We start from the raw sequence: 25,944 nt of genomic DNA on the forward strand, positions 1-25,944 counted from the left end.
CAGCCTGCAGCAACAGGGTAGACGTCGCCCACGACAACCAAGAGCCTACCGCTGCTACAGTCTCGGGGAAATAGCGAGACTGTCACTCGTCGTAGATGACTGTTCGTCGGTAGCTTCATCCTCAGGCAGCCACAAGACCCATATCCTCAGCACCTAGAACTTTAGTCACATCGCTCAGCTACCCCCTCTTTGCCGGCGATGGCGATCTCCGCCTCCTCTTCCGCTTCGTCTCTCGGAGGCCCATCACGCCTGGCCATGGTCCCACCTCGGTCTTCCTCAGTAGCTCCAGCCCAATATTTCGACTCCTTCCTCGAGCTCTGCCCAAGCATTCAGTCCATCAGTGCCCTCGCCCGATCTTCGCAAGACGAAGCAGTCAAGCTCACCCGACTGAGCAGAGCGCTCCTACACATATGCTCACTCGGAAACGTCAATCTGCTCGCATGGTTTCTCGAGATCAGAGAGCAGGGGCAAAGGGCGCTGAGAGGAGGCGGTGGCCCAATGCAGTCTTCCACGGCCGCAGAGGAGCGCTTCTTCCCGCTGCTGAATCTCCGAGCTGTGAGGGAAGATGAGGGAGGATCGGGGTTAGTGATATTGGCCGCCAGCGCCGGACACACTGGCATTGTCGAGCTTCTGGTCGAGCATGGTGCAGAGGTAGACGAGAGAGATGCAGGTAAGCTCGAAGAACAGGGCTCTTCGTAGAGATTACAGGCAGACTCGAGCTGATCGCTTCATGTCTCGGGCTCCTCGGCAGCGGGTTGGACTCCACTTATGTGGGCCATCAATCTTGGCAATCTCCCCCTGGTCACCTTCCTACTTCAACAAGGCGCCGATGTCGAGGCTCGCAGCAACAACGGACGTACCTGTGAAGACTTCATCGTATCCCTAGCTCCCCTCGAAGATGGCACCACCAGTCTGGACTCTACAAATCAGCAGCCTCGCACGCTAGAATTGATTGCAGACGATGTCTACGAGCATATCATGGCAGCGGTGGCTAGACGAGAAGCAATGACCTCGACAAATCAAAGCGGCAGCAGCTTGCGATCGGCCTTCTCGGATTGGAACGCTGTGTCACCCTCAGGATCTCTCTCGCGGCCTGCCAGTCTCACAATCAGCGGGCTCCCAGCATCTGATCCCAATTCTCGGCCTCATTCCCTGCTGCAGGGTCGCAATCGTACTCTGCGACACAAAGCTTCGACTTGGAGTATGTCATCGACTTCCCGTCGCATTGTTGGTCGGAGTGAGCGCAACGATATGCAAGAAGCAGAGATCAGGGCTAGAGAGGTGGCCGAGGGCAGGAGAAGGGCTTTGTTAGACATGGCTGTCATGCTAGATGTCGAGTATCTCCATCTCTTCGGTCACGATACAGGCGTGGGCGGCAGTGATGCGAGCTCGGCTCTGACAAGCTGGGCGGTGAGAAAAGGCAAAGCCCGTAGACGCGAAGGAGCTCGACATCCTGCCAAGGTCCAGCTTGCAGGGCTGTCTCCTGGATGCGGTGCACTGGAGGTAGGAGAGGACCCACTGTCTGTTGAATTTGACTTCGGCCAAATCCTGCCAGATCAGATGCTTGTCCTCGGCGGCAACGACGTGGACCCTCTACTGGATCTGCTGATAGTTGACGGTCAGCCTATGAGGGCTCCGTGGAGCAGCCGTGCCGAGCCTGCAAATGCAATCTTCCTCTGTCTCCGCTCTGCTGCAAAGTACCAGGATGAGGACGTCTTTATGAATCTTCTCCTTGGGACCTTGGAGCGGATAGAAGATCGTATACGGGTGAGTGATGCGGCACTGGACATTCGAAAGAATCGAGCCGATGGCTGAAAGTTCTCCCTCTCATTGCTTCCTCAGGAAGAGCAGGCGTCTCTGACTCACCTTGCATATTGGCTCTTCAACCTGACCCTTCTCTTACATTATCTGCAAAGAGATGTCACATTATCACGCCTTCCGTTGATGCAGGATGAGCATCTCCACTACTTTGTGGACCTCATCAATGAGTCCTACGTGATCCTCATTCGAGACGTCGAGCGACGCCTCAATCGTCTCATAGAGCCTGCGATGCTCGACTACGAATCCTTACCGCTATTCGAAGACGTCCGCTTTGAGGGCGAATGGGGTTTCATGAAGACACTCACGGGTAGCGTGAAGGGAGCCGTGGCAAATGGTACATCTAGCACAACGAGCCCAGCGAGAAATCGTCTGAGCCAGATGTTTGTCAAGCGCGATCAGCCTCCTGGCTCGCCGTCACCCAACACTCCGAGTAGACTGGCGCAATCGAATTCTATCGGGTCTCTGAGCTCTTTTTTGCCTCGTTCCCCGAAGTCTCAAGCCAAGGACCACGAGGAGCTCTCTACTGAGGCCTCTGCTGCTGACTTGCTCGCAAGACCTACACCTCGGACAATTACTTCTCTCTTGACATCAGCTCTGCATGTGCTGCAGCTGTACGAAGTCAATCCAGCTATGATCATCCAAGCATTCTCGCAGGTCTTTTACTGGCTCACATCGGAGATCTTCAATCGAGTCCTCACCAACAAGCGCTATCTCTGTCGATCGAAAGCGATGCAGCTTAAGCTCAATGTAAGCGCTCTGGAAGACTGGGCACGCAGTAACGCTCTTCCTTTATCTATTGTCAGCACCCATCTGGCCCCTCTCAACCAACTCATTTCATGGATAGCTGGTCAATCTTCTCTTCGGGAATTTGACTCCTTGATTGCCACAATGCAAGGGTTGAAATGCCTCAATCCGCTTCAGATGAAGAGGGTAGTCAGAGATTATAGGTACGAGGTGGGAGAGAGTCGCATGAGTGATGAGTGTCTGCAGTACCTCGACCAACTTCGTACAGATTGGGAGAGGCGGCAAGTACACTCTGATGATGTCGAGGAGGAGCGCAAGGTGAGAAGGGACCTCATGGCTATGAAGCAGGAGCTCATCCGGCAAGATGAGAGGGAGCCATCGCACCATCAACGCTCAGGCACGGCCACTCAGGATCATCCTGGCCCGTCATCGCCTTCGCTTGACGAGACGATCCAGCACAATACTTTCATTGCCGATGATGTAGGAGATGCTACGCAGCAAACAGTGATGCTACCCTTGGAGGGGCTTCCTACAGGAATGCAAGCTCTCGATGCGGACTCGCCTCAAGCAGAAGCATTGGCCGCTCAGCGTGCAATCGACTCCCTCTTCCTACCAGGTCGGTCCATGGCCGACTACCAGCCGCCTCTGGCCCCCGAGCCTGACAAGAGGGTCCCCATCGCTCAGCGAGATCTCCTCTACTCAAGTGCCATGCTCCCATTTGCTATGCCCTCGGGCGTAGAGGCACTGATCGTCTCCCCGGGAGATGCTTTTGGCTTCGGCAGGGGCCACTTCACGGGTACGGGGACTGCAACCCTGCGTACTGCCAGGGCAGGCGGCAGCACTCCGAGCACAGCTGCTCTGAACCCTGCACAGCGTTCCGGCTATAGTGCCTCCCTCTCTTCCTCAAGCAGCATCAATGGCCGGTCCTCCTTCTCCATCTCGGGCAGCCCCACCAAACCGTCCAGCTCCCTCTCTCATGAGCTCCTCGTCCCCGACGAAGATCACTCCCTCGATCTCGACGATCACCTGACCGACGACGGGAGCGCCTCTGTCCCCTCTGCCGCCTCGGGTCTCTCGGCCGAAACGAATCGCAGCGTCTTCACCAGCGGCAAGGGACTCGCGGCAGGCGGATACTGGCAGCCCGTCCCAATCATCAGCGAGGAGAGTCTGAAGAAATTTGATGATTTGATGAGGAACGAGGCGAGAAAGTGGGAGATGATGAGGAAGAGGGGCAGGATGAGGATCAGCTCGGGACCTATCAGGTCGCCCATTGTTGAAGGAGACCCCTGGAGGGAGTGGGGTGCAGAGACTGCCAGTGGAGCGGTAGCAGCGGCGAGCCCGCGAGCCAGCCATACAGAGGGGATCAGTCAGTCGCTGGCTGTCCCACCTCCTGCACCAGGTCCCTCGTACGCGAATGGAGACACGTCACCTCGGCCCTCGGAGGAGGGGACGCGCGAGGGCAGCAACGCTCCACGTCCATACCGAGGTTTCGCCATCAAATCGACTTCTCCGCGAGTGCCAGTAGCCGAGATGCAGGATCTGGCCATGAACGAAGCGGCCTAGTAAGCAAGAAAAGAGAGCATCACGGCCCAAGAGGAAGGTGAAGAGAGATAATGACTTCTCAATTGTACTATAGTTACATACATTGCGTTTCGAATCTTATGCTCCTGCTATGCACGCATCTATTCATCTGGCTACCTTGCACTCCTTAGCGCAGAACTTCGTCCTTCCCCTCTGTGCGAATCCACACCCACTCATCTAGGCGCCCGAGACCCAAAGCCCATACCGCCAGCTAAGGTGCCCATAGGTCCCGCCGCACCGCCTTGAGCTCGCCATGACTCGAGCAGATTCGAAACGGCGGCTCCGTTGCCTTCTTCGGCGTCATCGGCGTCGCCCTCGATGGCGAGGTCGGGTAGCATCTCTTCATCCCCGTCCTCATCCTCGTCGCCTTCTTCGTCTTGGAGATCAGCAGAGATCTCACTGATCTTGGGCGCAACGCCCTTACTGGACTGCCCGATTCCATTGCCGTTATTGGGCGCACGCAGTCCAGCAGAATCGACTAGTTCAGTGAAGGAAGGTGGACCCTGATTTTGCTCCTTGAGGAGACGATCGAGGAGAGCAGTGTCTTTTGCCGAGAGGGGCTCCTCTTCCTCTTCTTCCTCGTCCACGTCCTCGTCCATGCTTGAGCCGGTGAGAGCGACCTGTTCGTGCGCGCTGAGGATAGGAGCACCGCCCATTTCACCTTGCGAAGGGGTCTGAGCGTCGTCCTCGCCCTTTACCTTGCCATTTTGCTGTGCCTTTGCCTCGCTCGCGGCCTCATTTCCCTCGTTTCTCTCCCTCTCCTCCTCCTCTTTCTTCATCAAGCTCCCCAAACTCGCCCCACCAGGCCTCCTCAAAGCCCAGTCCTCCGCACGCACTTCCCCACCATACGTCTCCTCTCGGTTAAGCGGCGGAAGCCCCTTAGAGCGACGGTGCGCGTCCAGGGCCGAGTCCATTGCGCCCATGAGCGTATCAAAGGAGTTGAGAGAGGAGTTGCGGACGCCTGAAGTTGAGTTGGTGGTGGGAGAGGTAGCTGCTGCGGGTTCGACAGGGTTAGAAGTGCTACGAGCCGGCTCTGTTGTGTCGACAAAAGAGACTGATTTGGCTTTCGACACAGAATCGGGGGTGGGAGCGGCGGAAGGGCGACTGAGAAAGCCTTGTTTGAAGCCTTTGCCGAAGCTCGAAGAAGGAGCCGGAGGAGCAGCGGTGTTGCTTCTCGTCGGCGCCGCCTGAGCTGGAAGCGGTGTCGTCTGTTCCTTGCCCGGTACCCATCTACCGTTATCCTTTCTCTCCTTCATGATCTTTGAGAGCTGCTCTTCGCTGAGCCCCAGCTCCTTGCGAGCAAAGTCGACGAATTCTTCCATCTCCTCCTCCTCATCTTTTTCCGCATCAATCTCCTCCATCTCCCCTGCAGGCTCTTCTGCCTCGTCTTCCTTCTCGTCATCGCTAGGGTCTAAATCAAGCACACGAGCTCGCTCTCGCCTCTGCTCCTTTGTCTCTGGTCGACCGTTCTCATCGAGACCCGCCTCAGAGTCATTGTCTGAATCTTCTAGTTGCCAGGACTCAGCGCCGTCAAAGTGGGAAGAGATGGTGGAGGAGCGATAGGCCTTTGCTTGGGCCTGAAGACTGTCCCGCAGATCGCTGGAGGAGAGAGCGGCCGTTTGGGATGCCTTCTTCTTCGTGAGGAGAGTCGCTTCCTTTGCATTGACAACACGACCGCTGGCGGCGTCTCTCGGCGGGTTTGCCCTTACGTCCACTGGCGCGGCAGGCTGAGATGGCTCCTCAGCCATCGCCTTCAGCTGTTCGTCGAGTGCCTGCCTGGCACTGACGTCGTCATCAGTCTGCCAAGCGACCTGTTCACCAAGACCAGGCAAGAGCGCCTTGAGCCTGTCAGCTCGCGCCTCGGCGCTGAGCTCGCCTAGCCTCCTTCGAGCTTCTAGGATGACTGTCTCGTCGTCTTCGTCTTGCTGCACTTCTCCATCCAGATCCATGTCAGCCTCTTCCTCATCGTCTGAACTTTCTCCACTGTCTTCAGACTCGTCGATGACAGCTCCCTCGACGGCGCCTTTGCCTTCGATGAACTTCTCCACTCGTGCGGCAAAGTCCGAGAGCTTCTGTGTCGCTTCTCGCTCAGCAGCTTCTTGACCGTCGCCAACCGATGACTGATCTCCATCAAGAAAAGAATCGCCAGTCTCATAGAGCCATGAGTCGCTTTGCTCCTGAGAGAGGATGGACGCCAAGCCAGATGGATTTAAAGAGGCAACAGTGCCTGCATTGGAGGTGGCCAGTACGTCCCTGATCGACTCGACCCATTCTAGATCCTCTGTCCCTGCGTCGTCACCCTGATCATCGCTTGCAGTGTCGGGGACTCCAGACGACCTCGTTTTCCACCAGTCTGACACGGCTGTGGCCTCCAGCTCTTTCCACTTCTGACTGTCCCTGACTTCGTTCTGAAAGTAACCCAGCCTTTCGAGCTTGTTGATAAAGTGCTCGTACCCAGGGTCTGAACGAGGATCCAGCTGCTGACGATCGGCAGGCTGGCTCGTGTCGAACAATCCTGCTCGGCTGCGTCTCTGAGATGCGAACCTCTCCCGATCATTCCAGTAAGCCATCTCAAGGCCAACGGACAGCTTACAGCCAAGATCCCACCTCCTGCCCTCGTCCAATCTCTCTTGCTGAGCCTTCGAAGCTGCGGAGAGTCCGGGACCCGCGGCCTGCACAGAATCGAGATCTTCATAATACTGACTGATCCGTTCACGATAAGGTGAGGAAAAGGACTTGGGGGGCAGGAAGCGCACGGACAGCAGCTGGATATACAGCCGTCGCGGCAGGGATAGAGGTACCAGAAGGCCTGGTTTTGAGGCCGAAGAAGTAGGACCAGCTTCAGTGATACCCACGGTAGGACCGAAAGTCTGCATCTTGCTGGCTACCCTCATGTCCCGTGAGTCTCGACCGAGGAAAGCCTGTCCAGCTCGAGCGATGAGCTGACATTGCCGCTGCAGTACCTGAGCAACGGACGAAGATGACAGGAAGGCTGTTGTGCGGTGTTGAGCTGTATCTACCCATTCCGTCCCGGGATAAGAGGAGAGGCGAGAGAAGGCAGCGTCATTGAGAGACTGCGAGAACTGCAATGTCTCTGACCGTTGAGCAAGAGCCGTCAGAGCATTGCGCAGGTTTTTGATCGGAAGAATGCTACCATGACCGGAAGCGCCGTTCTGGCCTTCGCGACCTGGACCGATGAGCTGCAGCTGCTCCCTCGCCAGCCAGACTCGACCGTCTGCATTCTCGGGGTCGATCCATTCCGGCAGCTCCTCTGCAGCCTCGATGAGCAGGAATTCACCATCTTCGTCCTGAACTTGTATGAAACACTCCTCCAGTATTTGATTGGATCTTTGGTGCAGTCTCAGGAAGTGGATCAGGGCAAATTCATCTTCGGTGGCACCTCCAGTCTGGAGGTCAATGCGGACGTGTGGAGGCACGACAGTCTGTCCATCCTTTGACTTCCATCCTTGCGATACTCTGAAGGTCACATTCGATCGATAGAAGACATAGCGATCGAGGCCCGATGGCAGGGGCTTGCGAAGGAATACCTGGAAGGCCGAGGCAAGACTGCTGCGCAGAGCGGAGAGGGAGGAAGTGGCGAAGGTGTCGGAAGGAGCAGAGCTGAGGGAGCTGGGAGGGAAGACCCTGGCCCGAAAGAAGGGCTGTACCTCTGCTTGAGCCGCTTGCGCGATGTGCGTCGACGACGAGCCAAGGGGAACATCCATCGCCTCAGCAGCTGGACCAGACGAGGTTGATGGTGATGGTGGTGAATGGCTCCTCTACCAACCCGCTCTGTACATCCATGTCTTCCTTTCCGTCGTCGGCTCGGCGCCTTGATCGAAATTCTTGCCGCGGGCCAACTGTTGTGCGGCAGAGTCAGCCTTGGCCTCCTTTCGCTAAGCAGCTTCTTCTCGCTCCACTACCGCCAACCCATCGTCCATACTCACCTCACAACGCCTCAATGCTCATCGCATAGAAGACACACTTTAGAGTCATACGCGACGTCGCCATCCACATCTTTCTTTCGGCCCATCACTGCTGCTGTGCGCCTTGAGGATGAGCCTCATCCCTCTTGGCCCACGTTGCGCTGCGAGCGGTAGCAGGCATGCTGCCTTCGCCTTGCGTAATGTGCAGGTGCAATCGAACAAGTGTGGTAGCCGCGCCCTATCCACTGCCAGCTCCCGACTGCTTCTGTCAGCCAATACTGCAGCCCCTTTGAGCTGGCCGCGTGTCCAGTCTGCCCTACAGCCGTCTAGAGTCTCTGTAACACGTTCGCCCTTGGTCTTGTCGCGGTGGAACTCTTCGAAGACGACTCCACCTTCTTCGTCTCCTGCAAAGTCATCTTCACCTACGGCCTCATCTTCTAAGACCTCTTCGGAAACCTCTGCGTCATCCACGACAGCTCCTGCAGCAGCGTCTGCTGTTCAGAAACTTGTCGCACGCATTCGAGATGCCTTCCTGCAGTCTTTGGCTAAGGCCGCATCTCGATCGGGCACTGGTACTGGAGGAAAGGACACAACAACGGCGCCTCCTACCTACCCAGACTTCAGGCGACTGTTTTCGCTGGCTGCGCCGGAGAAGAAAGCCCTCTTCCTCGCTCTCAGTCTCCTGCTAGTTTCTTCTGCCGTTTCCCTAGCTGTCCCCTTCACCATCGGCAAGGTCATCGACTTCTTCACCGCTCCGACGCCGGCCGAGACCGACGGTAAAGACGGTAGCTCAGATGATGCTGCAAAGAAGAAGGATAAGACCATTTTCGGCATGGGCTTCAAGTCCGTTGTTCTAGTCCTGGTGTTCGTCTTCGCGACTGGAGCAGCTGCTAAAGCTGGGTCGAATATCATGCTCAATCTGGCCGGTGTGAGAATCGTCAGAAACATCAGAGAGAAGTGCTTCGGGAATGCTGTCAGGCAGGAAGTCGAGTGGGTGAGTAGTGTTGCGGCATCAGACTGGTCGACGCACGTCTGACCTCAGTGCGGCTGTTTCATGTTCAGGCCGACAAATCGCACGGCGATATCATCTCACGTCTTTCCGTCGACACGTCCATTGTCGGTGATGCCGTCACTTACGAGCTTGGCGATGGCCTGCGGTCTTTTTTGACCGTCATCTTCTCCGGTACAACAATGTTCCTCATCTCACCGTCTCTCACGCTGCTCATGATGGGCGTTGTCCCACCAGCCGCCATCGGAGCCGTCTTCTACGGACGCTACCTACGTGACTTGACCAACAAGACGCAGGAAGCCGTCGGGCAGATGACACGGACTGCAGAGGAAAGACTCAACCCTCAAGCCTTCCGCACTGTGACTGCCTTCAATGCTCAGGCCATTGAGCAGAGGCGCTTCGCAGTCAAGGTGAAAGATATTGCGGACATTGAGACCAAGGAGACGTACGCTTCGGGATTCTTCTACGCGGGTACCGGCTTCGTCGGCAATTGCTCTATTCTCGTCCTGCTCACGTACGGTGGTACTCTCGTCTCAAGAGGTGTCATCACAGTAGGAGACCTGACCAGCTTGCTCATGTACACAGCCTACCTCGGTGGAGGTCTGGCAAACATGACGTCTTTCTTCGCCTCCATCATGAAGGGTGTGGGAGCTGGAGCTCGAGTCTTCCAACTCATCGACCGGGAGAGTGAAGTCAGGCTTGGCGAGGGTAGGCCGCTGACCGAGGCAGAGAAGAAGAAGGCCAAGATCGAGTTCAGGAACGTCCACTTTGCTTACCCGTCGAGACCGGGAGTCAAAGTTCTCGATGGCATCGACTTGACCATCGAGAGGGGAGAGAGCGTTGCGCTGGTAGGCGGTAGTGGAGTCGGCAAGGTGAGTATGCGTACTCGACGTAGATGTTCGTTGAAAAGCTTCACTGACCTAATTACTATCCTTTCATCCAGTCCTCTGTTCACTCGCTTCTCATGAGGTATTACGATCCTGACACAGGATCGATCACTTATGGTGATGCTCCAATCAAGGACATTGCTCCGGCAGATCTCCGTGACCAGCTCGCCGTGGTGACACAAGAGCCCATCCTCTTCAGCGGCACATTGCTCGAGAACATCTCCTACGGCTGCGACCCGCCGCCGTCACGAGAGCAAGTCATCGAGGCAGCCAAGATGGCCAATTGTTGGGAGTTTGTCGAGCAGCTGCCAGGCGGTCTTGACGAGGAGATCGGTTCTCGACAGCTCTCGGGAGGCCAACGTCAGCGCGTAGCCATCGCGCGAGCGCTCTGCAGGAAGCCAAAGATCTTGCTGCTCGACGAAGCCACGTCTGCTCTGGATTCAGCTTCTGAGTACCTTGTCAACAAGTCCATCTCGGATATCATTCGCCAGGGTGACATTACAGTCTGGATTGTCGCTCATCGGCTGAGCACCATCAAGAGTGCCAACCGAATCTTGGTCTTGCAGGGAGGCAAGATCATCGAGAATGGCTCGTTCGAGGAGCTAGACCGACCAGGCAGCGCTTTCAGAAAGTTGGTCGGAAGCCAGATCGAGCGGGACGATGAAGGGGACGGAGAGACTATTGTGCAAGACGATGCGGTGCAGCAGGGGCAAGGACAGACGGTGCGTGCCTAGGTGAGAGCTCAGAAGATTGCAACGATATCGGCGGCTAAAACGGCGACCCTGATGTTTTCCACCTTTCATTGTGACCCTTGCGACAGGCATCTGCACCTAGCGCATCACACAACCGGTCGTACAGCACGCGTGCCGGCCGAAGGTCTTTCCACACCTCTGCCATCCCTCAGAGCGAGTCCCGCAAAGGCGATTCTGAGCTCAGGTATGCATCTTCCTCTGGCTACACGCTTTCCGAGCCACTTCATCCCGCCATCCCCTCTTCACCTACCTGGTCCATCGACACTCTCCTGGATGACCAGCCCGCCTCTGAGCCCTTTACTTCTGATGAGCTCGTCAAGCTGCACAAGCTGGCAGCTCTTCGAGCTCCGCAGACAAAAGAGGAGATGGAGAAGCTGAAGCGGGAGCTGGCTGGGAGCAAGAGATTAATCGATGCAGTGCGCAGCTGGGAGAGCAGTAGCGGTGCAGGGAAGAAGGCCGAAGTCGTGGACGGGAGAGTGGCACCTACATCTACCGGATCTCCGGTCGGTGATGGTGAGAAAATGAAGCAAGACGGTGCTGAGAGCTCTGCCCGCCGGGCCTGGGATGGTACGGGCGTCTTAAATAAGGACGAGCTACTGAGTAAAGCGGGCAAGACTCAAGGAGGCTACTTTGTGGTAGATCGGCATCGGCAGAGCGAGTGAGCAGAATTGGTAGCATGTGGAGATCGTTTACCTAGTAGTACCATTGCAACTCAAATCACAACATCACAACTCCATTCTTCTCTGGTATCAGAGTGTGACTTGTTACTTCATTAGGCAGTGTAGCGCTTGACAGGATCATCCGGTTCCTCAGGAGCTGCCCCTCCTCCCTCGCGCAACTTTTGCGCCTTGATAATTTCAGCAGACTCTACAAGTGCCTTGAACACCACTGAAAAGTCCTTGTTGGTATAATCGTCCCTCTTTTCCAAATTATCATAGATGCGACTTGCGAGAACACCCAGAGGTGTAGGTAGTCCCACTTGTCCAGCAGCTTGTAATGCCAGGCGTAGATCTTTTGCCATAAGTCTTGTAGCAAACCCACCATCGTATCCTCTTTCCGCCGGTGGGCTGCTCTTGGTCCCTTTTAGTGCTCCCGGCGCAGGATTGTTAATCTCGGAACTCCAAGAGCGGCCAGTGGAGGTATTGAGGACATGGGCCATTGTCTGCGGGCTCAAACCACCATACACTCCCATGGCCATTGCTTCAGCTGTTGCGAGCATGGAGACTCCCAATGCAAGATTGTTGGCAATCTTGGCTACAAGACCTGTACCACTACCACCACAGTGGATCGCTCGAGCACCCATACGAAGTAGTGTCGTCTCAGCTTGGCGGAAGATGGCTTCACTCTCGGCTCCACAAAGGAAAGTGAGAGTACCCGCTGCGGCCCCCGCGACTCCACCGCTGACGGGAGCATCGACCATTTCTCCACCGGGAACAGACTCTCGCACGACTTTGGCTACATCTACGCCCGTTTGCCGATCGCAGGTAGTGCAATCGAGGAAAAGCGTCTCTTCTCCCTGGCGTGCGCCCACCATCCCTGCTAGTAGACCCTCTTCACCCCCTAGATACACCTCGTCGACTTGGGGAGAGGAAGGAAGCATGGTGATGATAGTACTGCAGGAACGGGCTACGGAGGCGGGACTTGAGGCAGGGATGATTTGACGGTTGGGATAGAGGGAGGTGTTTGCCGTGAGGAAGCGGGTGACGGCCTGCAGAAGGGGAAAAGAGTTATTCGGCCAAGCGATGCCATACAAGTGAGATACAGCTCCAGCCCGTCACAGAAGTAGAGAATTTTACAGCTCCATGCCTCTATACACACCATAGGATCTGCATCGCACACGACAAAAGAAGCGTCATTATTCTCCTTGAACGTCTTTGTGATCAGGTTACGCGCCATCTCCTTTCCCATTGCTCCCAGTCCGATGAACCCAATGGCATCCTTGCGCGAAGACGAGCGGGTGATGAGAGACGAAGCAAAGGAGAGGGCTGATGTTGGCCGCATAATGAATGGTGAAGGCGAGGAAGATGGTGAGGGGAGATGATGTGGAGAGATGGGCGTGAGAAGGTAAACTTGGCAGCTTTTGCGGAAGGGACGCTTTCCTTCGGCCGAAACCCCCGCATTTTCCCCACAATCGGAGATTTGTCTTCCTTGGCAGTCCAACGCAACGACGCAGCGCAGCGCCGCACGCAGGAACACGTCCGGGCAACGGGGGAGCATTAGAAATATGATTACAAGTCCACAGAGCAGTGGTAGTCACAGAGCGCACAAAGGGGACCTTACACAGCAGCAGACGAGGGCGATGAATCTTACTCCATCCCAATCCACGACATTCGTCTCGAACCCCTATGACTTCCAGCATCCCCAAAGCCACCTATCAGCCTCACGCCGGGCACAGGAGCCATCTTCTGTGGCTCGCTCCAGCCTTCTCCCCGCCTCTCTCCAAACTCGTCGATGAACAAGATCGACTGTCTCGCAGATCCGCCGCCTCGATGAGAAGAACCGGCAAGGCTTGAGGCCACTGCTGCGACTTTGCCTCGGGTCAGTGTGCCGTGAGGGGCGGCCTCATCCGAACGGTCTGCATCGGTGCTGTAGTCATGATAATCCGCTTCACCTTGAATAGAGCTATCTTCCATCTCAGAAACATCGCCCTCGTCGTCCTCCTCTCCGTCGATGAGATCGTCGGCGAAGTCTTCACCATCTGCATCCGTCATCGCCGCATCCTCCAGGGGGTTGGGAGGCGCCATGTCCACGTGACGGAGCGAGTGAGGCACGAAGCGCAGCGAAGAGGAGATCGGCAGCGCAGGGTGTGGCGGATCTCTCCCTTGCGCTTCGCCGTCGATATCGCGAGTAAGATGAGGTTGATTAGAAGATACGTTACTGCTCTGTCCTTGCGCAGTGCTTTTTGCCATCGCGGTGCCTGAAACCTGATCGACTGATGCCAAGAGGCTTGCTCTAATGCTTCTCATCTTATGAACGGTCTCTTGGTTGAGCTGAACGTCGAAGGAGTCCCAGATGAACTTTCTGATGACCTGGCGCAGCTTGAAAGTGTTGATCGTCTCGACTGCCCTGACGAATAGAGTCAGGTCTGCAAAGGCACCAGGGTGACGTTGCTTAAGTTTCGAGAGCGTCTTCGACGACTTGTTGGCCAGGATGGAGTTTCCCAAATTGGAGATCGAGGTCAAAATCGATCGATGCACGGGGTCCGAAGGCGGCATCAGATATGAAGAGTCCTCGGTGGAAGCGCATGGCAACATCTCCCAGGTGGGCAGTTGGGCGAAATCGGAGAGCTTTTCCGGAATGCAGATGCCAATAGGCATGCCGAAGGTCGTGCAAGCGCTCTGCCAGCCATAGTCTTGTAGAAGCTCTGCGCCTCGGCGGGTCGTCGATATGAGGCCGATGACGTAGAAGCAGGTACCCCTGACAGACAGGACCGGCGAAGTCTCAGCAATGTCAACAATGTCAGCAACAGTCCCTTCCTCTTCCAGGAAAGGAAATCCTCCTGGGCTTGCTCCGATGCTGCCAACTGTCCACAAGACACTCTTCAACTTGCCGAGGATGTCGAGGTCGGTATCCTCCATGCCGTTGCGCCGGATGAAGTCTGCAAATTCGAGAAAATGGCCTTTCTCTCTCAACACTTCACATCCTTCCGGAGTCTTGGCCAGCTCCCCGTAGAAGTGTAGAGGCGTTGTACCATCGAAGCGCGTCTCGGAATCGCCTTCGTCTCCCGCAGACCGACTGATGGTGAGAGCTGAATTCAGATTCACCTCCATCGTAACGGCATAGCGGTGATTTCGTTCGTTGAACCACTCGTCCATCTCGCGATCAATGTAGCCGCCCTCTAAGAGGTAGCGCAGTCCACCTGGGGTAGACAAGAAGCGCAGAAGAAGCTCATGACCGGTCTCGCCCAGATGATCAAGTGTAGGGCGCAGAGACACGACCATCTCCAGATTTTGTGTAGACGAGCAGACTTCCTTGACGACGGCAACGGCAATGTCCCTCACTGATGACACTGGGTCACAAAGCTGTGTGAGCAGCAATGAGATCAGCCACTCTCCTGGATTGGGCTTGCGACGTATCTGACGGGCCAGGAACTCTGTTGCCGATTTGCGGAGGGGCCTGTTGCTCGATGTCAGCACCCATGCGAAAAGGATGCGCGGGTGGCCATTGGACGAATAGTCCAATTTTTCGATCAACACTTTTATCAGATCGTCACGGGCGCGGAGGTGACAGAGTCGGTACAGCGAAGTCCAAATGTGGAACTTGGAGAGCAATTTCGATCCCTCGGTGGTTGAGCTTAGAGTGCCAATCATCTCAAGGTAGCCTTGTGACAGGGTGGATGTGATTCTCGACTTGGCAAGAATAGGATCGGGAGCTGTGCCGTCCACGGTTGGGTCGATCTCATCGAAGGCTTCTTTCAGCTGCTTCAAGAGTCCATCCTCGGTGAGGAACTTCGTACCCTCGGATGTCGACAGAAGCGTAGTCAAGAGAGTACAGCCGAGGGTAATGTAGACTCTGTTAGGGGGCGTAGCCGGCAGATCAGAGAAGAGAAGCGCAAAAGGATGGAAGAAGCCAAGTAGTCGACGCATCAGCTTCGTCAATCGTATTGCTTCTTCGAGCCTGCGAGGGTTCAGCAAGGGTCCTTGCAGCAGTTCGAAGATTCCCTCTGTATTCCACTTCGTATGGTCGCGAGTACTCTGCACTTGCGTCTCCAAGATCAAGTTGCGGAATGCGACTTCATCGATCTGCATGCCCATCATCAGTCTGACCTTTTCGACTTGTCGTTGACCACGCCGTAGAGGGTCATCAGTAATTGAGTCGGTCCGATCTCGAGCAGTCGACTTTGCACTGGACTGATACTGATTCTGAAGAAGCAGTGAAGCTCTATCGACGGCGGAGAGCGCGCTGACAGCTTTCCGCCTTCCGTCAGGGTCATCTAGTCGTGAGGCTCCGGCGAATAGCGACGGTAATTGATGAATATGGACGTTGTAAGATTGTGGAAGGACCCGGGTTCCAACCTGAAAGAGAGCTCCCAACAGCATTGTAGCGCTCCGACTCATCTCCGGAGCAGTCTCAAGAATGTGGACTAGTGCTTCTATCAACCCTGAGTCGATGAAGATTACGAGCAAGAGACACATGTACTGGTCCAGAAGACCGATTTTCTGTCGGTTCCGCTCTCGAGCGATGCGGGAGATCTCTTGTGCTATCCTTGATTGAGGTATCCGTCCTTCAAGAGCATCTTGTTCTGGCAGATCACTGTGTTCATGGGCTTTTGCCCGCTGCCTCTGACGTTCCATCCCAAGCCCGAGGTCAAAGATACTAGTGAGCATGCCAATGATCGATTCTTGGACCTCCGACTGCCCCACCCGCATCGCAGTGACCAGCGAGATGATAGCCTTGCGGTTGTGCATGGAAAGATACAGCAGTCCCGTCCAGCTACGTAGAAGCGTACCGACAACTTGCGAAGTAGCTGTGAGTGTCTCTGAGTATGAGATACCAGCTTGAGCTGGTAGATCAGTAAATCCTGAGAGCACGAATTCCAGATCTAGTTCAGGACGGAGATAGCGCCGAGTGGACGGCTTGTCGATTAGGTAGATGAGGACCTGGGCGATTGCTGGCGCGAGATCGAAGGGTCCATCCGATAATGCATGGAACAGAGTGGCAATTCCTCCAGCGCGAAGTAGGAGAGGGAGATCGTAGATGGCTGAGGGCAGCGTACCGCAAGTCGCGATCGTCAGATTTGAATGTTTGGAGAGTCTTCGCGTTGCTGTACTCACCTAGCTCTACAAGTGTCTCTAGATAGACGCTGCTCAGCTTGTCATCAGTGTGTTCCGCGGCCGCTACTACTGCCCGTACCACCCCCGTATTGAGACACGAGTCTGCATGCTTCGAATTTACCCCTCCGATGTCACCCGCATATTGAACATCCATGATGGCCCGGATGAGCTTTAGAGCCTGCTCTTTCTCGATGATATGGCGGTTGTCGCGCATGGTAGAACGGAGCAGGAATAGGTCTAGCCCGTGTGATTGCCAATTTTGGAGCTGCCGGGTCGCAGGTGAAACCAGGGTGTGACGGAGCAGAGCATAGGCAGCAGCTCTCAAGTCAGTGCCAGCTGCTTCGGTCAGACATGGGAAGATACTGTAGAATTGCCGAGGTAAGTGTCAGCCCCTTGCTACGCATGGACATTGTCCGGCCTGTATGCGTACTCACGCATCATCGATCTGACCTGCCTCTAGGTCGTAGCGAACCCTAGCTTTCCTCTTGAGCAGGGCAATCAGACGGCTGATGATGTCCAGCTTGTGATGTGTTGCTGTCTCTTTCGTCTGAGGCAGCGCATGGGAATCGAGACTGCCACTGCGAGATGGGCCTGCCCCAGACGAGTATCCATTGTCATTCTCACCGGCTACCCGCAAGGCCTGAATCAGCATTACCGCTTGCCTTTTGAGCACAGTCCCATCATCTACCCGACTTGGTGTCAGCGCTTGATCCGCAGAGAGGTTCCAGCGAGATGGACTATCGAAGGTATGGCTTCGTCCCGCGGCGGGCGATACGTTCATGCGATCTGCAGAGACCGACCCCTCTTTGCGCGACATGGGAGGAGACAGGGTCCAAGTTGGTGTCGAATCGGTCGTGCGGCTCGAGGAGTAGGAGTCCAGTCCGAGGGCTGATCGGGTATCAATTGAGGTGTGGGTCGATCCATTCGAGGCTGTACGCAGGGGAAGAGGTGCCGAGTCAGGGGGAGACAGCAGCTCATCTGTTAGATCGACCCCATTCCCATGACCATCCCGGCTCTGCAACACAAGCACTCACTATCGCTCGTCCTGGCCTTTTGCTCTGCAATGGCCTTTTCCAAGCCGGCAATCCTCTGTGTAGCCCCTTTGAGCTCATCCTCCGCTCGCTGTCTCAGGGCCTCCTGTCCAGCATCCTTGGACAAGAGCGAGAGGAGATGCTCGGCCCCATCGGCCAGCTTCGTCTCTACGTCGAGCTTACCAAGGAGCTCATGGAGAGGGACGTGGGGAGGTGAAGAGAGAGCCATGGTGGTGGTGTTTGTCACCAAGGGCCTATGGTCCCATGGCCATGCGTACGAAGCGATACGCGGTGGGACACAGATGAGGTCAAGCTAGGAGGGGACCGTGGGACTAACGGACGTGTTGAATTCTCCGAGGCGAGGTCACACCCGAGAGCAACCGCCCGGACAAGGGAGGGGACGTGTGCGGAGTGTGGAGACGCACACGGCGGATCAACACTTTCGGCGAGAGCCGTGCAGCAGCCGGCCATGAGTATATATTGTTCTCTGTGCAGCTGAGTTGGGATTGTCGCAAAAATGCCTTCGTGGCTAAGTGGTTACAGCGTCGCACTTGTATCTGCAAGGTCCATGCGAAGATCTCCTGTTCAAATCAGGACTGAGGCATTCTACTTTTTTTTTTTTCTTCTGCCTTTTCCGCCTCGCAACAAGTCACTGCGAGCGCGGCATACAGGCCTCCTCGACTTCTCAGCTGAGAGCACCTTTTTCTGACCAGCACTGAGGGGAGGGCATTGGAGACGGCGGGCAGACAGACAGCCAGGCGGACGAGACGACACAGGGCAGCAGACCAGCTGGCAGGCAGTCCACACCGCGCATCACTCATCACCCTGAACCTCATAAAGGGCTGGGCGTGTATCGATTGGACCATGATGGCATGTGTATATGTGCTACCAGCTACTTCTTTTCATTTCCTCTTCTTCTTCTTCTTCTCCCCCCCTCTTCACGTTCTTCCCCCCCTTTACCATCTCCTCTGTTCATCGTTCCCTCCGCACGCACGCACGCACGCACTCAAGCGCCGCCCGAGGCAAGACGCATCTTTTCCTGCTCCAATCGCTGGTAGAGGAGCTGCACAGCGACTTGAATATTTTGAGGTGGTCCAGTAATCGTCACCAATCGCTCATTTGCTCCACCACCAGCCAGAGCTCCCGCTCCAGGCTCCATAATCTTGATATGACTAGCGCTCATCTGTCGAATCTCGTTGATCTTCTGTCCACCCTTGCCGATGATGCAGCCCACGAGGTCGTTGGGGATGAAGATTTGCTGAGTCTGAGAGCCGGGGGGAAGCTGAGGGGGACCAGGTCCGTAGCTGGGGCCTCCACCGACAGAGCCAGCGGCAGGTGCAAAGCCTCCTCCTCCTCCATAGGCTGAACCGAGGGGTGGGGATCCACTGGCACCAGCACCACTGCCTCGGCCGCTGTAGCTTGCGCCGACGCCGGATCCAGCAGCAGTGGGGCGGTAAGAGAGGTTGTTGGCGTTGCGGTCCGGGTGTTCGAGCAGGATGGTACCGACGTAGTAGACTGCAATGTGGACGGCATCTGCTACACCCGAGATGCTCAAGACTCGCTCCGTACTGCCAGGCAGCATCTGCTCTCCGGCATTGAGCCTAGCTCCACTAGCCTCCTGAATCTCCTTGATCTTCGTACCAGCCTTGCCAATCACAGATCCCATCCGCGAGTTGGGGATGATGAAACGAATAGTGACAGCGCGGCTTCCGGGAAGCGAGGCCTGGTCAAAGGGCTCATCGTTAATCCTCCTCACAATCAAACCAAAGGCCTTGCTGACAGCATCAAGCTGACCAGTGACAGACAAGATTCTCTCAGGATTACCGGGAATGCTCTCGCTGATAGTGAGCCTTGCTCCACTCTTGTCGCGAATCTCGTTGATGTGCTTTCCCTGCTTGCCGATGATAATCGAAGCGTCGCCAGTGACGATGAGAGATCGCATCGAGATGTGTTGAGGCTGCAGCTCGGAATCACCTCCATCGACTCCAGTGGGAGATCCTGCTTCACCTCCTACGTCTCCAGCATCATCTCCAGCATTGGAGGCCTTGGGGTCAGAAGAACCCTCGGCAGGGTTGTCAATCTGGATGCCAGAGTCTTCCTTGGTGACGTCGTTGTCTGCCATTGCGCCTGCAGATGGACTCTGGGCTTCTTCGTCGTCTTCGTTCTTGCTAGTGGGTACTACAACGGAATCCTCGTCTGCTGCAGCAGAAACGGTCACAGACTCGTCTCCTTCCTTTGCTCGCTTCGATTCGGGTCGGTCGCTCTCTGAGCGTGCTGGAGAAGTGGATCGTGTTCGCTTGACGGTTTCTGCCATTGGGAAGAGTAGCCGTGGAAAAGGTCCGAAGGTCGGTCCGTTTTGTGAGAGGAAGATGTAAGAATCGGGGTTGAAGAGGAGCGGTTGTACGCTTTGATCAGTACTTTCGCTCTAGTGGAGTTTGACGAAGAGGCAGATACCGAACGTCGACGCTACCAGCCAGAAGTGATGGAGGTCAAGCGAAGGACGGGGGATGCAGACAAGCACTGACTGCGAAGATGGAGGGGGAGGGGAGGAGTAAGGAGCGTGAAGGGAATGTAGACAGGAAACCGGGAGGTGGGGAAGTCGCAAGCGAGGTGTGACGAAGAAGAGCGGGAAAGGGCCTGTGGGCTATGTTACAATCCCCAGCCGGTCGCTTCAAGTTGCTAGTCGATTTGCCGGCCGAAGAAGCGAAATGCATATCTGCTCCCACTTCCTCGACGGCTGCTGCCTACTCCTTCTCAAAGCCACCTAGAAGCTACGAGGACTGCTACTCACCTCTACTTTTGACGAGACGCAGTGACAAAGAGAGTTTCCTCTACCTGATTATCGTTTCACAAGCAACGGGGTGATGTATGGAGCCTCTCACAAGTGTTGCGGCCTGTGACAAGGCAGAAGTCGTGAGGACGTGGGGAAATTAGAAGAGGCGAGGTGCCGGACAGTGGGGAAATGGACGTCGTCCAGGAGTGGGGGGAGTGAAGGAGTTGGGGGTCGTGGGAGGGGGGCGAGAGACAAAGAAGCGAACACGTCGTTCTTCGTCGTGCTTCGTCTGTGAGTGTGTGTGTTGGATGGGAATGGTAGGATGGAACGAGGAGTGGTAGGTGGCTGTCGTCTACTGTGCAGTCGTTGCTCGAGAAGAGGTGCGACGAGGTGCTGCCCGCTCGCCTGCCCTTCCCGGCGCATCTGATTCCGCGCGCTGTGCCCGCCTTCCGTCGCGCGTGCATACAGGCACACTAGCAAGGCCGGCCCAGCTAGCAAGACCATGGCTGAGTATTCATGGTGGTGACGCAAGCCTGAAGTGGACAGCCTCCGACGGTTCTCGACTCGCAATCCTCACGGGTAGACAGACTTTCGGCAGCTTGGCAATGGACTCTGAATCGACTTTACGCAAGGTATCTACATTGACGGCTCTAAGCGAATTAAGGGAACAATGTCGTCTAAAGAAAGTGTATGTGATGGGTGACAGCGGGCACATCTAGTGGTATCTTCTACGACAAGGCAATGAACGGGGCAGTATCTGAGTCACAATGCTGAAATGGCAAGCCTAATACTCGGCTGCGATGTTTGTCACGTCTCACGTCAAGGCAGGTGCCTTCTTCTTCGACCCACGGAAGCCACCTTTGAGAGCCGACTTCAGGTCTGCAAAGCTTTGCACAGGGCTCAGCTTTCCTCCACCGGAACCACCCTGTTTGCGCGAAGCTTCATCAGCTCCACCTGTGTTGATGTGCAGCTCGCTTCTTGGGATCTCCTGGCTCAGCTTGGAAGCACCTCGAGAGTGGGTGGAAAAGCTCGGACTCAAGCTAGACACAGAGGATGACGCTGGGGTCAACATGATGCGTCCAGAAGGAGCGTTTCGGCCAAAGTTGCTGGTCGGGCCCACGAAGCCTGTATGCTGCGATGAATGGTCAGGAATGACTTTGTGACCCTCACTCTGTCCTCGCTGATGCTGACCGGAAGACTGGCCGCTCAGACTGCTGCTGCTGCTACCAGTACTCTTGCGTGCGGACGAGGACGAATTGGCCGACGAATAAGAGACATCTGGAGGCAAAGAAGTATGCTTCGCAGCCGTGCGGTTGTCTCGATGAGATCCGGAACCAGACCAGGCATTGCTATCCCCTTCGCTGAGAATGATCTCCTCTGGTTCGTCCTCCTCTCCGGGTGTGAGTTGGGTATATGGAGCGAAAGGAGGGCGGTAGCCTGCTTGGCTTGCAACAGCGGAACTGCTTTGAGGCTGTGAGAAGGTGACTGACTTTCGCTGGCTTTTGCCAACAGGCGCATCTGTTTGACCAGAGCCAGTACGCGAGCTGATGTTGCCACTTGTCTGCCCCGCCGAAGATGACGTGCGCGAAGAACGAGCACTGTCGGAGAGGGGTGTGGCAGCCATCCAGTCGCTCACTTCATCGACGGCGTCTTGTTGGCCTGGCTCGCTACCGCTGTAGAGGACCCGACGCTTCTCCGGTGGGCTTTCGGCCCTCGACGATAGGGCAAGCACTGCTCCTCCCAGTGTCAAGGCAGTATCTTCAGGCCCAGAGATCTCAATACGAGGTGTAGCCGGGCGGACGGGCGAGCCAACGGAAGAGGGCGTTGTCACTGAACCTTCGCCTCCGCTATTGTAGCCCGACGAGATGGACTCCTTCCCCTTGGAATGGGCTGAGGCCATGAAGCTGGGCTGCGGTGGGGGCAGCGCGTAAGATGAGCGGCTGTTGAGAGAGGGAGATGTGACGGGTGACCGTGTTGCTGAAGCGACGGGAGAAGGCCAATTGGCCGGCCCCGCTGGGCTTCTGGGGGGTTCCGATGACGGCGAATCTTGAGGCAGCGCAGCAGGCTTCACTGTCTCACCTTCACCCATCCAGATCCTTTCCATGGCGAAAGCCCGATCGGTCTCGTTGAGTTGAGCGAGACCCAGCCCATCGTTGAGCCAGATAGCGTCTTGCTGATTTTCTCCCAGCTTGCGCATCCCCTTTTCCCTCCGACTCTCCTTTCTTCGCAGCGATTCCCTCATAGGTCCTGTCTTGATCCAAGCCTGAATGACATCTGCTAGCACTTTGATGCTCTCTGACAGGACTGCATCGGTGTTGTAAGTATCGGCGCTCGGAGGCGGAGACGGTGGCTGAGTGACGATGCATCGCCCACTCGAGGCACCCTGCAGAGCGATTGGCCAAGCATACAGTATTCGTGTTGGTAAGTGCAGCAGCGTCGCAATTAGGAAGGGACTCGAAGAGCTGCCGGCCTGAGGCGAGCGCGGAGGGGACTGCGTGGTGGGCGTCGAGGGTACAGAGTGCAAGCCGGTGGATGATCTCTTGAGAGACACAATGGCCCAGTGGTTGACATTATACTTGCGCTCGGAGACTGGCTTGAAGAGTGATGCAGGAGAAGCTCTGGAGGAGGAGGCACTGCTGTCGCTAGCATTGGCACTATTGCGACTGCTGCTCTCTGCCAAGGCACGTGTCTGTGTCCCTGACACTCCTGCACTTGCGCTGGTCACCAAAATCGGTCGAATGGGTCGCCCAGTGTGATTGGCATGGTCGGCCGGGGTATAAGACTGGACGAGATTCGAGCTTGCAGGGTTGCTAACGCTGGGTCGTAGAGCAGACTTGAGCGAATAGATGTGAGTGCCCTGCCTCTCCATTGGAAGAGAGGAGGGGTGTGTGCTGAGGCTCTGGCAGATAGGGTGATGGCGAGTCTGTGAGGAGGGTAGGTCAGGTGGTTCTCAGCGAACGCACCGAGAGCTGTACGACGTGGGTATATGCTGTCGAGCTTCAGTAATGACGATGATGATGGGAGAGGAAGAGGATGGCAGCACAGGGAAGGCGACGAGGTGATGTCTGACCAGAAAAGGGAACAATGGGCGAGGGAGGGTAAGGGCCCGTCAACGTGAAGGCGTGTAGTCGCCGCTGAGAATTTGGTGCAGGCGAGGGCGGGCGGGCGGGCGGCGGGCGCAAAGGTCCGCGTCGTGGTGGCTGAGCCATGGCAGAGCCACGTGCCAAGAGCAGTGGACGCTGGGCGCGGGTAAAGCTCCTGTCCCTCGGCTCGACTCGGCCAAGGCAGAGCCGATATCTGAAGCCTCAGCCCAGGCCAGGAGCAGCAGCCAGCCCACTCGAGGGGAAGATTAGTAGTTCCGACGCCACCACACAAGGGATTCGTGTCCTCTCCATTAGCATCCAAAGCAGATGTCAGCCAGGTACAGAGGCACCTCGGCTGGTCACATGGTCTGTTCCTGATTGATGGGAATATACACCAAAAGAAGGACCTGGTAGAAGCTGCACTAGCTTGAGCCCCTTGCACGATCCATGCGCCTGGGGGAACACGCGCTCCGTTTCTCGGCCCTATGGATTCTCCCCTGAGATGCCAAGTCATTCCATTCCGACTCTGCATGCGACCATTTCCCACGGCGACTAAACCACCACACAGCATTTTCGCGATCTCTTCTTTGTCCACACACGCACCCGATGCGAAATCACGGCATCCTCCATCCGACGACATTCCTCTTCCAGAACTTTGACGCCAATTAAGCTTCGTAGATTAAAGGCGGTGTATGCTGTATGATGTCTGAAGTACACTGATGCGGGCAGTACGATTTATCACAAGTATGCTAGTTGTTATCCTCTATCAGCTTCTCCCCTGCCGCCACTAGGTCTTCCATCTTCCATAATCTCAGAATGCCCTCGGCCTGCGCCTCAGCATGAGATCGAGCAGGAGCAATTTGCAGCGAGGTGTCTTCTGGACCCACCGCAGGAGTGACACCTCGGGCAAGGCGCTGAAGGTCTGTCTTGTTGCTTTGGTCGCCCTGTTCACCGCTAGCAAGAGGCTCGCGGTGACCAACATGCCATGGACCTTCGCATACAACCAATTGCGACGGAGCCCCGTTTTGCTCGCTCCCTGGACCTGCTCCAGCAGGCAACACAATCTCTTTGAAGGTGTAGCCGTTTGTCGTCTGTCCGTCCAGCTTCAACACCGCGCCGGACTTGCTCTGCCGCTCCTCTCGGACGCCTTCGCAGTCCCATAGACCTATTTCCACGCGTGCGAAGTCGAAGCCCATACCCAGACCGATGTTCTTCGTAAGAGCCTCCTTGTGCGTCCAAAGATCGTAGAGTCTCCTGAGACCTTCGTCTTCTTCCCCCGCTTGAATAGCCTCTTGTACCCACTTTGACTCTGTCTTGGTAGTCGTCTCTCCCATCGTCTCTAGGAAAGTGGTTGCCGACTCTTCATAATGGGGTAGGTTGATTGACATGACATCGATTCCCACCCTCACCTTCTCGGCTGGGGAGGAAGAGAAGCGAGACGCCATAGCGACCCAGTCAGAGTCGTGAGTGACATTGTAATCCAAGAGGCACGCAATGTCAGGTGGAAAGGCCAGGTGCGGTCGTCCCTCTTTGGTCTTTCCGAACGAGAGCTCGTCCCACCCGAGTACGTCTCCTCGCTGCTTTGCGCGCTCGAGCAGCATGACCCTGGGCAGTAGCAGTGCAGCCAACGCACGGGTCCGATCCACCTCGCGCATGTAACGCATCACTTTTGCTACACTTTGCTTCTGGTCCTTCAAGCCGATCTCGTCGGCTTCGTGGGCAAACAGGCGATCTACAAGTGGTTGTAGGGCAGCTGTCGTGGATCGGGACTGAGGCCAAGAAGAGATGTCCACTGCCCAGACTTGTGCCGATGAGGCGGAAGTTGTTGGGCTTGGGTCGACCAGATCATATTCTCCTAATCGAGCCGAAGACAGGCCAGGCGCGGACTTGCCGTCTGGTTGCGATTCTAGTGCTGCCTCTGACAGAGCTTCCACAGTGTCCATGATCCTCGCTGCCCCATCATGCTTCTCCGTTGAGAGATCCAGTCCAGCAGCCTCTTTGAGCTTCTCGAGCCCAGGAGAGGCAAGCCAAGGAGGGTCTTGCAGAGACAGTGTCATGTGTGAATCAGCAGGCGTGGCGCCTTTGCGAAGCGGTAGTCTCACATCTAGGCGAAGGGTGCGCGATTCTGCTCCGGCAGAGGGAGAGGAAATTTCTCCGGCAAAGGGACTTATCGGAAGGGTAAAGGAGATCGCTGCCGGCAGGGAGTCTCGCACTCGGACCGACTCCGGCGAGCCCAAGGTCTTGACAGGTAATGACAGATACTGTACCAGCTGCTCATGAGCATGGGATACAAACAAGTCCTACATTGTAAGTTATAGTTCAGGGGGTGGCAACGAATAGCGAAATTCACCTGTTGTACTGCTTGCTCGTCTTCCTTTGTGATGATGAGCTCCCCATCGCCGCTCCATATCTGGAATACCTGGTGGCATGTGTCTACGTGAGCTGCCAACTCTTCTGGTGAGAGTAGCGAGCTTGTGGGTGGCGTCATTGTCGAGGTTTCATGGGTACAGGGGAATCGTGGTGGAAGCGAGGCCAAGATGCAGTGTGGTGCCAAGCGAAGGGG

The 25,944-nt window shown here is 56.0% G+C and overlaps 8 protein-coding genes and 1 non-coding gene across 9 annotated transcripts; 3 read left to right on the forward strand and 6 right to left on the reverse strand.

Annotated features, from left to right (window-relative positions):
• Positions 1-198: 198 nt before the first annotated feature.
• BCV69DRAFT_296814 (hypothetical protein) lies at positions 199-4,128 on the forward strand (the record flags this gene model as incomplete). The annotated part of the gene is made up of 3 exons (XM_025494049.1): positions 199-670; positions 752-1,767; positions 1,843-4,128. The coding sequence occupies 3 exons, from the start codon at positions 199-201 to the stop codon at positions 4,126-4,128; spliced, it is 3,774 nt and encodes a 1,257-aa protein (XP_025350002.1).
• A 47-nt stretch (positions 4,129-4,175) lies between these two features.
• BCV69DRAFT_292265 (SGT1-domain-containing protein) lies at positions 4,176-7,918 on the reverse strand. Its single transcript, XM_025493784.1, has one exon. The coding sequence runs from the start codon at positions 7,869-7,871 to the stop codon at positions 4,320-4,322; it is 3,552 nt and encodes a 1,183-aa protein (XP_025350003.1). The 5' UTR covers positions 7,872-7,918; the 3' UTR covers positions 4,176-4,319.
• A 284-nt stretch (positions 7,919-8,202) lies between these two features.
• BCV69DRAFT_245582 (hypothetical protein) lies at positions 8,203-10,702 on the forward strand (the record flags this gene model as incomplete). The annotated part of the gene is made up of 3 exons (XM_025490160.1): positions 8,203-9,066; positions 9,135-9,953; positions 10,025-10,702. The coding sequence occupies 3 exons, from the start codon at positions 8,203-8,205 to the stop codon at positions 10,700-10,702; spliced, it is 2,361 nt and encodes a 786-aa protein (XP_025350004.1).
• A 718-nt stretch (positions 10,703-11,420) lies between these two features.
• Positions 11,421-12,730, reverse strand: BCV69DRAFT_280453 (putative 3-hydroxyisobutyrate dehydrogenase mitochondrial precursor). The gene is made up of 2 exons (XM_025491618.1): positions 12,539-12,730; positions 11,421-12,428 (listed from the first exon to the last, which is right to left on the reverse strand). The coding sequence occupies exons 1-2, from the start codon at positions 12,719-12,721 to the stop codon at positions 11,493-11,495; spliced, it is 1,119 nt and encodes a 372-aa protein (XP_025350005.1). The 5' UTR covers positions 12,722-12,730; the 3' UTR covers positions 11,421-11,492.
• A 203-nt stretch (positions 12,731-12,933) lies between these two features.
• On the reverse strand, positions 12,934-17,479 carry BCV69DRAFT_99323 (hypothetical protein). The gene is made up of 3 exons (XM_025495683.1): positions 16,929-17,479; positions 16,495-16,856; positions 12,934-16,421 (listed from the first exon to the last, which is right to left on the reverse strand). The coding sequence occupies exons 1-3, from the start codon at positions 17,309-17,311 to the stop codon at positions 13,027-13,029; spliced, it is 4,140 nt and encodes a 1,379-aa protein (XP_025350006.1). The 5' UTR covers positions 17,312-17,479; the 3' UTR covers positions 12,934-13,026.
• A 565-nt stretch (positions 17,480-18,044) lies between these two features.
• On the forward strand, positions 18,045-18,129 carry BCV69DRAFT_t10. Its single transcript has one exon. It is a non-coding gene; the product is annotated as a tRNA-Thr (tRNA).
• A 417-nt stretch (positions 18,130-18,546) lies between these two features.
• BCV69DRAFT_232501 (hypothetical protein) lies at positions 18,547-19,482 on the reverse strand (the record flags this gene model as incomplete). Its single annotated transcript, XM_025489840.1, has 2 exons — positions 18,547-18,869; positions 18,927-19,482. Coding segments are annotated over 2 exons (879 nt in total), but the record flags the coding sequence as incomplete, so codon positions are not given.
• Positions 19,483-21,112: 1,630 nt separating this feature from the next.
• On the reverse strand, positions 21,113-23,167 carry BCV69DRAFT_296820 (hypothetical protein; the record flags this gene model as incomplete). Its single annotated transcript, XM_025494050.1, has 1 exon — positions 21,113-23,167. The coding sequence occupies one exon, from the start codon at positions 23,165-23,167 to the stop codon at positions 21,113-21,115; it is 2,055 nt and encodes a 684-aa protein (XP_025350008.1).
• Positions 23,168-24,039: 872 nt separating this feature from the next.
• Positions 24,040-25,922, reverse strand: BCV69DRAFT_280459 (hypothetical protein). The gene is made up of 2 exons (XM_025491619.1): positions 25,732-25,922; positions 24,040-25,651 (listed from the first exon to the last, which is right to left on the reverse strand). Exons 1-2 carry the CDS (start codon positions 25,867-25,869, stop codon positions 24,131-24,133), a joined length of 1,659 nt encoding a protein of 552 aa, XP_025350009.1. The 5' UTR covers positions 25,870-25,922; the 3' UTR covers positions 24,040-24,130.
• Positions 25,923-25,944: the final 22 nt, after the last annotated feature.

The sequence above is a fragment of the Pseudomicrostroma glucosiphilum genome, assembly GCF_003144135.1.
Source record: "Pseudomicrostroma glucosiphilum strain MCA 4718 unplaced genomic scaffold BCV69scaffold_2, whole genome shotgun sequence".
NCBI lineage: Eukaryota > Fungi > Basidiomycota > Exobasidiomycetes > Microstromatales > Microstromataceae > Microstroma > Microstroma glucosiphilum.